The sequence below is a fragment of the Hyperolius riggenbachi genome, chromosome 4, assembly GCF_040937935.1.
Source record: "Hyperolius riggenbachi isolate aHypRig1 chromosome 4, aHypRig1.pri, whole genome shotgun sequence".
NCBI classification, from domain to species: domain Eukaryota; kingdom Metazoa; phylum Chordata; class Amphibia; order Anura; family Hyperoliidae; genus Hyperolius; species Hyperolius riggenbachi.
In genome coordinates, this window is record NC_090649.1 from 224,277,598 (window position 1) to 224,290,442 (window position 12,845).

Below are 12,845 nucleotides of genomic sequence, written 5' to 3' on the forward strand. Positions count from 1 at the left end.
TACCGTAAAATAATCGTAATGCGGCAATCTTTCACCGGAAAATAATTGTAATGCGGCAATCTTTCCCCAGAAGATAATCGTAACGCAGCAATATTTCATCATAAAATAATCGTAATGCGGCAATGTTTCACCAGAAAATAATCATAATGTGGGAAGCATTTTACCAGAAAATAAAGTGCACTTGTAGAAAAAAAAAGCATTTACTCACCTGCAGAAGACTCCTCTCCAGGTGCACAGCTCCCCCGGCTGTGAAATTCCTGCGCTTACAGGCAGAGAGCAGGGCTACGGGAAGATTGCACCAAAAGCTCTGTACTGGAAAGACAAATAGTCTCTAGTGCAAGGTTTCGGACGACATCTTCCCGTACCTTTTTGTGCTTCGATGTTTGCTCCCAGATAAAAAGATATTCACATATCCTCTCCACTTCCTGAGGTGACCCACACTGAAAATGTTATATATACATATATATATATATATATATATATATATATATATATATACAGTTATATCTATCTATATATCTATATATATCTATCTATCTATCTATCTATCTATATATATATATACACATATATATATATATATTTATATATATATATATATATATATATATATATATATATATATATATATATATATATATATATATATATATATATATATATATATATATATACATACATACATACAGTGTATACACGTACATTTAGTTTTTTTTACATTCACCTATATACACACACAGCATATTTAAGGTATTTCATTGCTCTGTTTTGTTTCAGGAAAGAGAAATCATGAAGGAAATATTTGAAAATGGACCAGTACAAGGTATAGTAAGAAAGAAGTATAAAAGGCATAAAATATACTCATATTTTAAATCATCTCAGACAAATACATCTTGCTAGACAAAATAGAAAGGTGCCAAACATGCTGGAGAGAAAACTTAATACAATCTAGAGTATACTGAAACTAGGTATGTGTATAAGTTTTGGTTCGCTATAAATACTGGTCAATCAGCACTCAGTATTCTCTTAATTTCTCAGCACATTGCCCGCATACCAGGAGAGGTATTGGGTTGGGCCCAGGAGGGCCCAGGAGTCAATTTATTTTAGTAAATTTTGAGATAAAGAAATGATAAATATACAAAAACTTCAATAACTATCTTTTAGTAAATTAAGGCATAGAGGATTGTTTGGAAAGAATTCCTCCACAATTATGAAGTATTTCTAAAAAATATTGCGTCAAGGGTTACTCAAGATGATGTTAACCACCAAAGGAGGTACTTGGTGATCAATGCATTTCAAAAAGGGGTACAGTGTAGAGTAAAGTTGAGAAACACTGTTCTATAACCATTGTGGTGTATAAATACCAGAGACACAAGTGAGGGGGTAGCTCAGATAGGGCTGGCCGTTTTTGTAGTAGAAATTATATACTTTTTAGAAGCATTTCTACCTTTTGTGAGGGAACATTACTTCATAGATACAGAGTCTGGTTTATTTCCCTAGAAATTATTTTACATTGCCATCACATCCTGAAGGATAATTGATCTTACACTGTAAAGTACAGGTATTCTAATTTTAAATTGACAAAGTTAACAACAGTCTTTTCCTGTCTCCATCTTTACCCACCTAACTGCTGATGCCTCTACCCCATCCACATCTTTAGCAGAAAGGACGTTCTATGTTCACCTTTCCTTACTGCACAGGGAGTAATGAGAATCCTCAAAAGCCCAGCTCAGTCCTGCGCAAGTCCTCACAGCTGTCTATACATACAGAGACATTTCATCAGTGTTGAAAATATGAATGTGGGATAGTTAGTGTAGCTGGAGGCATTTTTCATGAGAAAAGCCTGAAATAATAAAATTGGGCATTATGAGCTCAGTCATCCATTAAGGCAACAACAGTCATTTTATTGCATGTCAAGACTCAAGACTACATGCTGGATCATTTTGCCAAGAAACATTATTATTTTTTTTTTTTGTATTATTTTTTGGGGGGTAGGAGCGGATGCCATGACGTAGTTCCGTCCACGTAGTTCCGCTCACGTTACCTCCTCGCCGAGAGCTGGGCCCTCTGATGCAGCAGCGTAATCCTGGGAGCTGCTAGCAGGAAGCCGCAGCGAGCCCCAGGCGGAAAGCGGGGAACCGGGATGCCGATAAAGCCAGCTGGGGCAGTAGAGATACCTGTGTGAGGCTGCACCCGGAGCGCGGGCCGCAAAGTGGAAAAAGGGCCCAGTCCATAAGGAGTGGAGGAGTACAAGGAAGCGGTGGAGCATCCCGACTTGGACGTAGCAGGGCGCCCGGAGGCCACGCAATAGGGGGGTGTGGATCCCGGGAAGAAGTGGAGATAACGGGCACCAGTGGCTTGTATCTCAGCAGCCATAGTTAAAAAAGGTCAGAGAGTACAAGCGCCCAAGTCAAGCAGGGTGTATCCGAGAACACACACAGACCTGCTGAGGACTGCTATACCGTCTGCACCTGCCGGCAGCTGGCGGCATCAGGCCCAGTAAAGGAAGTGGACAAACACACATAGCGACAGCTAAAGATGGCGGGCGGTGCAAGGAAAAAGGGGACAGAGATGGCTAATACAGCGGCAGCAGGGCCGGCGGCCAAAACACCCCAAAGAGGAGCGGCTGACTTTTTTGTGCCTATGGGTTCAGGGAGCCCTTGAGATCGAATGGTGGAGAAACCGGAACAGTCAAGTTTCCCGTACTCCCAGACCAGTAAGAAGTATACTAGCCTGGAGGAAATGTGTGCACATCTGAAAACGCTGCCTACAAAGCAGGATCTAGGCAAACAGACTGAAAAGATTATGGCTGCTACCCGTTTGGAGGTGGCCACACTAAGGGAGGAAATGACAATTATGTCTTCGCGAGCCGAGAAATTGGAACAGGAGTTAGTAAAGGTGAAAGCTACCCTTGTCGAGGTGCAGAAAGAGAGAAAGAACCAACAAATTGTGAATAAGTTACTATACACACAACTAGAAGATATACAGAATCGGTCTAGGAGGAAGAACATCAGGATTCGGGGTCTGCAGGAATCAGTGGGCCAGAGAAGTTGCGGCTGACGGCACAGGGAATCTTCAATAGGATCTTGGAAAGACCGGAAGATCATATAATCGCCATAGATAGAATACATCGCGCTCTAGGCACAAACCCGAGGGCTGGGGAGAAAGAAAGAGACGTGATTTGCTGTCTACATTATTATACAGAGAAAGAGGCAATTATGTCAGCAGCCTGGAAACACCCGGAGATTGAGTTTGAGGGGAGACCGGTACAACTTTTCCAGGATCTGGTGTCATCAACATTGCAGCAGAGAAGAGCTCTTAGACCATTAATCATGGCTTTGCAAAAGGAGGGGGCCACGTAAAGATGGGGATTTCCCTTTTCACTGTTAATTAGGAAGGGGACCCTCTCTTTTGCTCTGAGAGGCCCAGAGGATCTTCCAGATCTTTTTATAGCTCTCGGTATCCCCCTGATAGAGCTCCCAGACTGGGATTTAGAAGGAATAATGATGGGTAAGACGCGGCAGAGCCGCCGAAGCTGAAAGTGCTAATGTAACATTGACTGAACATTACAAGTGAAGTAGGACAGGCCTTTCCTTCCATTTGGGTGACATTGCCCCCCTCCTTGCTCTTAAATGAGAAGTAAAAGTAGGGTCCAGGGGGGAGGAGGGAGGGGAGAATGGGGTATATATGTTAAAGTAGCAACTAGTGATGTTAAACTGAGTATGGCTGTATAGAGGGAGAGAGAATATATTAGATATTTGTAACATGTGTTTTCCTCGATTGCTTTTCTCCCCTGACAGGTTAAAAGACTCTAAAATACATTAAGGCTGTCAAACAAACAGGTTGTTAAAACAATGGAATTATAGTATAAATAGCGGTAAACTGGGGGTTGGTTTAGGGGGGGGGGGGGCACTTGTGGATGATGGGGAGCTGGGCTGGGGGGGGGGTGCAGGGCGGGGGGTGGCTTTGTCTGTCTGCTCCCCCCCCCCCCCCCGCTCCGTGCCATCCTCCCGCCCTTTGCTATGATGGGGGGGACGCGGGGTGGTGGGGAGACGCGAGGAAAAATGGGGTGAGGTGCAATATTTTGAAAATGACTAATGTGTGGGGGGATAAGAGGGATGTGTGGGATATCATGGTAGGATGGCCAATAAATCAAATATAAGGTGGTACACGAGATAGGAGTGTATAAGGATAAAAATTTGATAGTTTGCAAAGAGATAAGAAAAGTTTTTTTTGGGAATATATGCAAAATTTGGGTGTGGGGGAGGGAAGCCTAGGGATGGGGGGGGGGTGGGGAGTGGGGGGCAGAGAGCGAGATGATGTAGTTCGGACTGGGTGGGGGCATTCCCCCACCCCCACCCACTCCGACTGGGAGGGGATCGAGAGGACCCATGTAAAGACACATATTGGTGTATATAATGGAATACAATAGGAAAAAGCACATAAGTAGGTGTGTGGTTTGAAAATGGAAATGAATGGGAATTTTGGTTAAAAAAAGTATGAAGTTATCACGTCATGGGGGGGGGGGGGGTGAGGGTAGGTAGTATAACTTGGCACGGAGAGGGAGGATGGGGTTAGGGTGTGGAAGCCCCCACTGGAGGAAGGGAAGACTGTAATAATTATGAGGGGTGAGTTTAATTGGCCAGATTCATCTCCCTGGACCTGTATGTAAATAGAGCAGTGACAGCAGGAGGAGACAAGAGAATAAGAGAATAAATGGAAGGAACTTAGATAAAATTATGGGAAAGCACTAGGAGTAAAAAGTGGCCCGGCAGGAGGGGGGGGGGGTGCGGGGGAAGTGTCCGGTACCGGTTATGGCACTCCGTCTTTGGCCCCTGAAAGGGCAAGGAGCCCTGAAGTGGGGGGGGGGGGGGGGAAGGGGTAGGAAACCCCCACAGGATAGACGGTCTTTCAATTATCCTTGCAGAAGGAGGAGTGGACGACGTCCACTATGCTATGTAAGGCAGAAGGGACTGCCTTTTTTAAAACCATTCTGTTTTTTCTTTTCTTGATCACCTTATGTTCACACTGGTATCACACTGGTTGGTAAAGAAAGGGGGATGAGAAATAATGACACGGATTAATATGCTGTCCCAGAACGTCCATGGATTGAATATCCCAGAGAAAATATCAATATTACTACAGAATTTGTATAGATCACGTATTCAAGTGGCTTTCTTGCAGGAAACACACTTTAAAGGAGACCACCACCCTGGGATCACTAATAGGAGATATCCTACAGCCTATTACAGTAACTATAAGGAGGCCAAAAGTAGAGGGGTTGCAATTGTGCTAGCAAGTGACATAAGGCAGGAGGAGATAGTGGTGATTAAAGATTCCCAGGGTAGGTTTGTACTAGTTAAAGGACTCTTCAATGCTAGGAGAATGACATTGGGGGTGGTATACACTCCCAATACTGGCCAAATAGGGTTCTTGGACCAATTTCTGGCTAAATTAGACGAATCTGCCGAGGGGTCAATAGTAGTTGCGGGGGATATAAACTTGCTAATGGACCCACAAGTGGACTCATCCACAGGGAAATCCCTCCCTCACTAGGAGAGCCCATCAAAAGGTCAAAAGAGAAATTGGCAAACGCCAGCTAGTTGACATATGGCGGATTCAACACCCCTCCACAAAAGATTATACCTATTACTCGATCCCACACGGGACCTACTCTAGATTAGATTACTTCTTTATTTCACATAATCTACTATCGGAAGAAATTGAGACAGAGATAGAATCTTCGGTGATCTTGGATCACTCCCCAGTCACTCTTAGCTTGGGATATAGGCAAAAGGAAAGGGGTCTTTGGAACTGGAAATTAAATGAATCCCTGTTGCGAAATGAGGAATTAATAGTTACATTTAAAGAAGAAATGAAGCAGTATTTTGAGGAGAATGACAAAGATTGGATATCCCCTATTGTGCTATGGGAGGCTCATAAGGTGGTAATGAGGGGGATACTAATAAGGGAAGGAAGTAGAATAAATAAGGAGAGAGAAAGGGAAATGGCAGTATGTCTGGTAGAAATAGAAAGATTAGAAACACAACATAAAAAAACTCCCACGGATAAACTATTTGTAGACTTGACCCAAGCAAGGGAGAGACTTAAAAATCTACTATTTTCTAAAGCTAAATTTATGGCAGCAAGATGCAAAAGGAGATTCTATGAATATGGGAATAAGGGGAGTAGACCGATGGCTAGAATATTGAAGCAACAACAAACCGCAAATTATGTTCCATTCCTATGTGATAATAAGGGACAGAGGCACTACAGGAATGAGTCCCTGGGAAAAATGTTTAGTAAATATTACACAAGTTTGTATGGGATTGAAGAGTGTAGTAGGGGATGGGGGCGGGGGGGGGGGGGAATGGAGGAATATGTGGCGGCCTCAGGCATGGGAAAATTGCATCCTATAAAGAGATTTCGGCAGAGGAGCTGACTAGGGCAATGGGGCAAATGCCAAGGGGGAAGGCCCCAGGCCCAGACGGCTATACTCTTGAATATTATAGAAGCTTTAAGGAGATAAGTGAACCTCCTGGGTGAAAGCATTAAATGCTATAAAAGTGAAAGATAATGTAGGCGGGAAATTTGGACGCGAGTCATTGGTGTCACATATCTCGGTTATACCGAAACAAGGGAAAGATCCCACATCATGTGCAGGGTATAGGCCTATATCCCTAATAAGTATAGACTTGAAGGTACTGTCAAAAATACTGGCAAATAGGTTATCGCCGCTTCTGGGTGAGTTGATACACTTTGATCAAGTGCGCTTTATACAAGGGAGAGAGGCCAGAGATAATACGATCAGGACAATGGATGTGATACAATGGGTGGGTTCCTCACCTGTCCCTGTTGTTTTGCTCTCCACAGATGCGGAAAAAGCATTTGACAGGGTCAGGTGGGGATACATCACGGTGGTATTGGAGCATATTGGACTGGGGGACAATATGAGAGCCTGGATGCTTTCAATGTATAGGGTTAAGGTAAATGGGATCCTGTCTAGCCCTCTTGAGATAAGGAATGGAACCCGACAGGGTTGCCCTCTGTCCCCCTTGGTATTTGCCCTAACCCTGGAGCCTTTTCTGAGAACAATACGGAAGAACGAGGACATCACTGGAGTAAGGATAGGTCAGAAAGAACATAAGATCGCGGCCAGGGATGAGCAGAAACTACACCAGTGCGAATTTACGCATCGTAGTTTGCATCTACGCATCGTAGTTCGTAGGTGAAGTTGCAGAACTACGCTTACGAATTTACGCATAGCGAAGTACTGATACGCGTAGCTTACGCTTACTATGCGTAGTTAACATGTGTATTGCATAGTGAACTACGTATGCATTACTCGCGTCTATTTTTCCGCGTATGATTGTATGCTTACAAATGTACGCATTGGAAAGGGGAATGTACGCATAGAAGAGTTCCCGGGATAAGCATCTAAAGAGGAATTAATGCGTAAAATTTTCTGCATACAGGCATAAGTATCCGCATACACTATGCTTCGCACTACGCGTAATTCGCATTTTAAGGCATATTCTACGAAATGCATACGAAGCGAATATTTGATTTCGAAGCCGTAGTTTGGTGAAGCGTAATTGCGTAAAACTACGCGTAGTTCCAGCGTAGCAAAGTTGGCTGACTACGACCATCCCTGATCGTGGCATATGTAGACGATCTGCAATTTTATTTAACAAATCCTAGGATAGCATTGCCTAACCTTTTGAAGGAATTCGCAGTATTCGGGAGGTTCTCTAACCTCAAGATTAACTGGGACAAATGTGAGGCAATGGGAATAGGGATGAAGGTGGAGGAGGTGGAATATCTGAAGGTAAATTTCCTGTTTAGATGGTCAAAAGACAATCTAAAATATCTGGGGGTAAAAATGGCTATAAGTATGCAGGAGATTATTAAGATAAATTACTATCCACACCTTGCGGTATTAAAAAAAGATCTGGATAAGTGGACTAAACTTAGGCTCTCCTGGTTTGGTAGGATTGACGTCCTTAAAATGAACATCATGTCGAGGCTGCTGTATGTCTTCCAGGCCCTCTCCATCTCGATGAAGTCAGAAGGGCCTTTGTAAGGTTTATCTGGCAGGCTAAAAAGGCTAGACTGAAATTTGCATTTATTACACAATTAAAAGATAAAGGGGGACTGGCAGTACCCGACCCCCTGAGATATTACTATGCGGCAGTATGCACTAGGATAGTCGACTGGAACAGAAATGAAAATCTAAAACAGTGGGTCCAATTGGAAAAAGAAATGTTTGAGGGAGCTATTGGGGATGCACCATGGTTACCATATGTCCCAAAGAAATATCTAATACCAGTAACCCTGGTTGAACACACTTTGAAATTTTTTGATAAGGTAAGAAATAGAGGTGAGATATCCAGGGGCCCCTCACCATTAATGCCAATCCTGGGAAATTGTAGGTTCCCTTTGGGCTGTCAAAGGGGAAGTTATGGGGAATGGAGACAGGGAGGGAGTCTACAGACTCGTTCATTGGTTGTGGATGGAAGGTGGCTAAACGAAAAGGAAATAGTGGAACAAAGACAGATGAGGAAGATAGATATGTGGAGTCTATTACAATTTAGACATTGTTTGACCTCATTAGGTACGAAGGAGGAGTTGTCAAGAAAATTGACCCCATTTGAGAAGTTCTGCCTAGCTGAGGGACCAACAAAGGGTACCCTGGCAAAAATATATAAATTCTTAGAAGAAGACTAGGATCTGGGGGGAGGCAGGAGGATAAAGTCTCAATACGTAGACAAGATGAGGTAAAAAGACAGTGGGAACCTATCATTATGGAGGGTGGAGGGGGGGTGGGGACAGTGTAAAGATTACGGAGGTTGGTAAAAATTCAAGTAGCCCATTTCATGTAAACAAAATTGGTAAATGTGGTGGTAAAAATATAAAGTGCATGGTAACCAATGTTCGGAGCCTTGCAAATAAAATAGACGAACTAGAGTTCATTCTGAATGACAAAGGCTATGACATTGTGGGAATAACCGAGACATGGATGGATGAAAGCCGTGACTGGATAGCTAATTTAAAAGGATTCAATGTGTTTAGGAGGGATAGAACAGGGAAAAAAGGTGGAGGGGTTTGTCTCTTTGTTAAGATTTCTCTTACAGCTGTCCTCAACGATGAGATGGAGGAAGATTGCGAAGATGTGGAGTCCGTTTGGGTAAATATTCATGGTGGAAATAAAAGTTGCCAATTGCTTATTGGGGTATGCTACAGGCCACCTCTTATTAATGAAGCTGCAGAACTGCGATTACTACAGCAGATTGAAAAAGCTGCAAGTAAAAATGAGGTCATAATTATGGGCGACTTCAACTTTCCAGACATTGACTGGAGTATTGAGGCTTCCCATTCTGGTAAAAGCAGCAGATTTCTGGCAGCACTACAGGACAATTACTTGACTCAAATGGTAACTGAACCAACTAGGGGGAATGCGTTACTGGATCTGATCATTTCTAATAGACCAGATAATGTATCAAATGTGCCGTTTTCAAGAACATTTGGGAAATAGTGATCACAACATGATAACGTTTGATCTGGTGACTGATAGGCCACGGGGCAGCGGGACCACTAAAACTATGAGTTTTAGAAAAGCAAAGTTCAATCAAATTAGGCAGGCACTAAGTTTGGTGAACTGGGATAATGTACTACAAGGGGAAGACACTGAAGGGAAATTGCAAGCTTTTAAACTTATACTCAATCAATATTGTAGTATGTATATCCCATATGGAAACAAAATGTCTAGGAATAAAAAAAGGCCTCTATGGATGAATAGAAAGGTTAAAGATAAAATGAAGAGGAAAAAGAATGCCTATAAGGTCTTAAAACAGGAGGGGACCGAGGCTGCACTAAGCAATTATAAGGAGTGCAATAAAAATTGTAAAAAAGAAATTAGGCAGGCACAGATTGAAGCTGAAAAACAAATCGCTAAGGATATCAAATCTAACCCAAAAAAGTTTTACAAGTACATTAACTCTAAAAAAAGGAAGGTTGACTGTATAGGACTCCTAAAGGATGAGGGTGGGAACTCAATGGTGGATGACCAAGGTACGGCAGAGTTATTAAATGCTTTCTTTGCTTCTGTCTTCACAAAAGAAACAACACTGTTGCAAACTACAGAGGCGGAAGAGTCTCAATCTTCTAACTGTAATATTAAATACTTAACGCAGGAAGAAGTGAAGGCAAGACTAAATAAATTAAAAATAGACAAGGCACCTGGCCCGGATGGCATGCATCCTCGGGTCCTAAGGGAATTAAGTTCAGTTATAGATAAACCCCTTTATCTTATCTTTTGTGACTCTCTTGCAACTGGCAGAGTCCCAGTGGATTGGCGTACAGCCCACGTTTTCCCATTATTTAAGAAGGGCACAAAATCAGATCCAGGAAATTATAGACCTGTAAGCTTAACATCAGTTGTATGCAAAGTATTTGAGGGGTTACTAAGAGATACTATACATGACTTCATAGTAGAAAATAATCTTATTTCTCAGCATCAACATGGGTTTACTAAAGACAGGTCCTGTTTGACTAACATGCTCAGCTTTTATGAGGTAGTGAATGCTAATATGGATATTGGGAATGCTGTAGATGTGATATACTTGGACTTTGCAAAGGCCTTCGACACTGTTCCCCACAAAAGTCTGGTGCAAAAGTTGAGGATGCAAGGACTGGGGAAGAGTCTGTGCTCATGGATAGTGAACTGGCTAATGGACAGAAAACAAAGAGTTGTGGTCAATGGATCGTACTCAAAATGGGAGACTGTTAGCAGTGGGGTCCCACAGGGGTCTGTTCTGGGTCCAGTGCTCTTCAATTTATTTATTAATGACCTAGTAGATGCAGTAGTGAGCAATGTTGCTATTTTTGCAGATGATACAAAATTGTGCAGAATCATCAACTCTCAGGAAGATAGTGTCATATTGCAACAGGATCTGGATAGGATGGCTATATGGGCACATACATGGCAGATGAAATTCAATGTTGACAAATGTAAAGTCATGCATTTTGGACGTACTAATGGTCTAGCACCATACAAAATAAATGGGATACAGTTGGGGGACATCAAACTTGGAGAAGGACTTAGGAGTACTCATTGACAACAAGTTAAATAATCGTACTCAATGCCAAGCAGCTGCAGCTAAATCTAACAAAATGTTGGGATGCATTAAAAGGGAAATAAAAACTCGAGATGCTAGCATAATATTGCCCCTGTTTAACGCTCTAGTAAGGCCACATCTGGAATATGGAATTCAGTTCTGGGCACCACATTACAAAAAAGATATTGCAGTTTTAGAGCAGGTGCAGAGACGAGCAACAAAATTGATACGTGGGATGAAGGTCTCACTTATCAAGAAAGGTTAGATAAACTGGGTTTATTTAGTCTAGAGAAAAGACGCCTTAAAGGGGATCTAATTAACATGTATAAATCCATCAGAGGGCAATATAATAGCTTGGCGGATGAGCTTTTTGTCCCTAGGCCTTCTCAAAGGACTAGAGGACATGATCTGCGCATGGAGGAAAAACGTTTTAGCCATTTATTTAGGAAAGGGTTCTTTACAGTTAGAGTGATTAAGATGTGGAATGCATTGCCACAGGAAGTTGTTATGGCAAACTCTATACCTGCATTTAAAGGGGGCTTAGATGCTTTCCTTGCGTTGAAAGACATCCATGGCTACAATTACTAGGTAATGCCTAATGATGTTGATCCAGGGATTTTATCTGATTGCTATCTGGAGTCGGGAAGGAATTTTTCCCTTTAGGGGCTAATTGGACCATGCCTTGTAAGGGTTTTTTCGCCTTCCTCTGGATCAACAGGGATATGTGAGGGAGCAGGCTGGCGTTGTACTTTATACTGGTTGAACTCGATGGACGTATGTCTTTTTTCAACCAAAATAACTATGTAACTATGTAACTATGATAATGATTACACTCTAAAATATACAACAAAGTGGGAACAGGATATTGGGAGGGAGTTGTCGTCCACCCAGTGGGAAAGGATAGTTGTGATGACTCACGGGGCCTCAGTCTCAACTAGAATACAGGAGTCAGGATATAAAGTAGTAATGAGGTGGAATTACACCCCCGACAAATTAAATAAGATGTGTGGAGTCAGTCCCGTATGTTGGAGATGTGGAGAGCAAAGAGGAGACTACAAACACGTCTGGTGGATATGTAGGGGATTGGCCACGTATTGGAGTAGAATAAAAACGTATATATTGAAATTGGCAGGGATACCCGAATCAGATAGTCCTGAGGTGTATCTCCTGCTGTTAGCTAGGAATGGGATTAAAAAATACAAAGGCTCCCTGGGAATGCTTTTGATAAACGCGGCAAGGATACTGATTGCAAGAAAATGGAAGTCCCCTCAAGCCCCCACATTAAGGGAATGGTTTGATGAGGTTGATCAGACCTACTTGATGGAAGAGCTCTCGGGCATAGTCCACGGGAGGGAGATTAGGGGATGGCATAAATGGTTGGAGTTTAAGAACACAGAGGAACATAGGAGAGGTGGGGAGTAGGAATCTAATCCATGGGCGGGGAAGGATATCTTGAGAAGAAAGTGTACAATGGGAAGAGTAGATGAAGCTGGAATTGGCTCTGCCGGAGCAAGTAGTGATACCAGAGTGAACCTGCACTATATGTCTTTCTTTTTCTACTTGGTGGAGGTTTCTACGTCTTGATCTGAGGGTGGTGGGCAGGTAGGACAGGGGGTGTGTGCCCCATACCATGCCCCACTTAGGAGAAACTGGTAGAGGTGGTATGACCCACACAATTAAGCGGTAATAGGAGAATAATCTCGGGAACAGAGGAGACGGGTCGGCTCT

At 42.7% G+C, this 12,845-nt stretch overlaps 1 protein-coding gene across 1 annotated transcript in view; it reads left to right on the plus strand.

Annotated features, from left to right (window-relative positions):
• Positions 1–12,845, plus strand: part of TINAG (tubulointerstitial nephritis antigen) — a 265,652-nt gene that overhangs the window by 170,834 nt on the left and 81,973 nt on the right. The window contains exon 8 of the mRNA XM_068233344.1: positions 778–823. Within this exon, the coding sequence (XP_068089445.1) occupies positions 778–823 (46 nt within the window). The remainder of the gene's footprint in view (positions 1–777; positions 824–12,845) is intronic.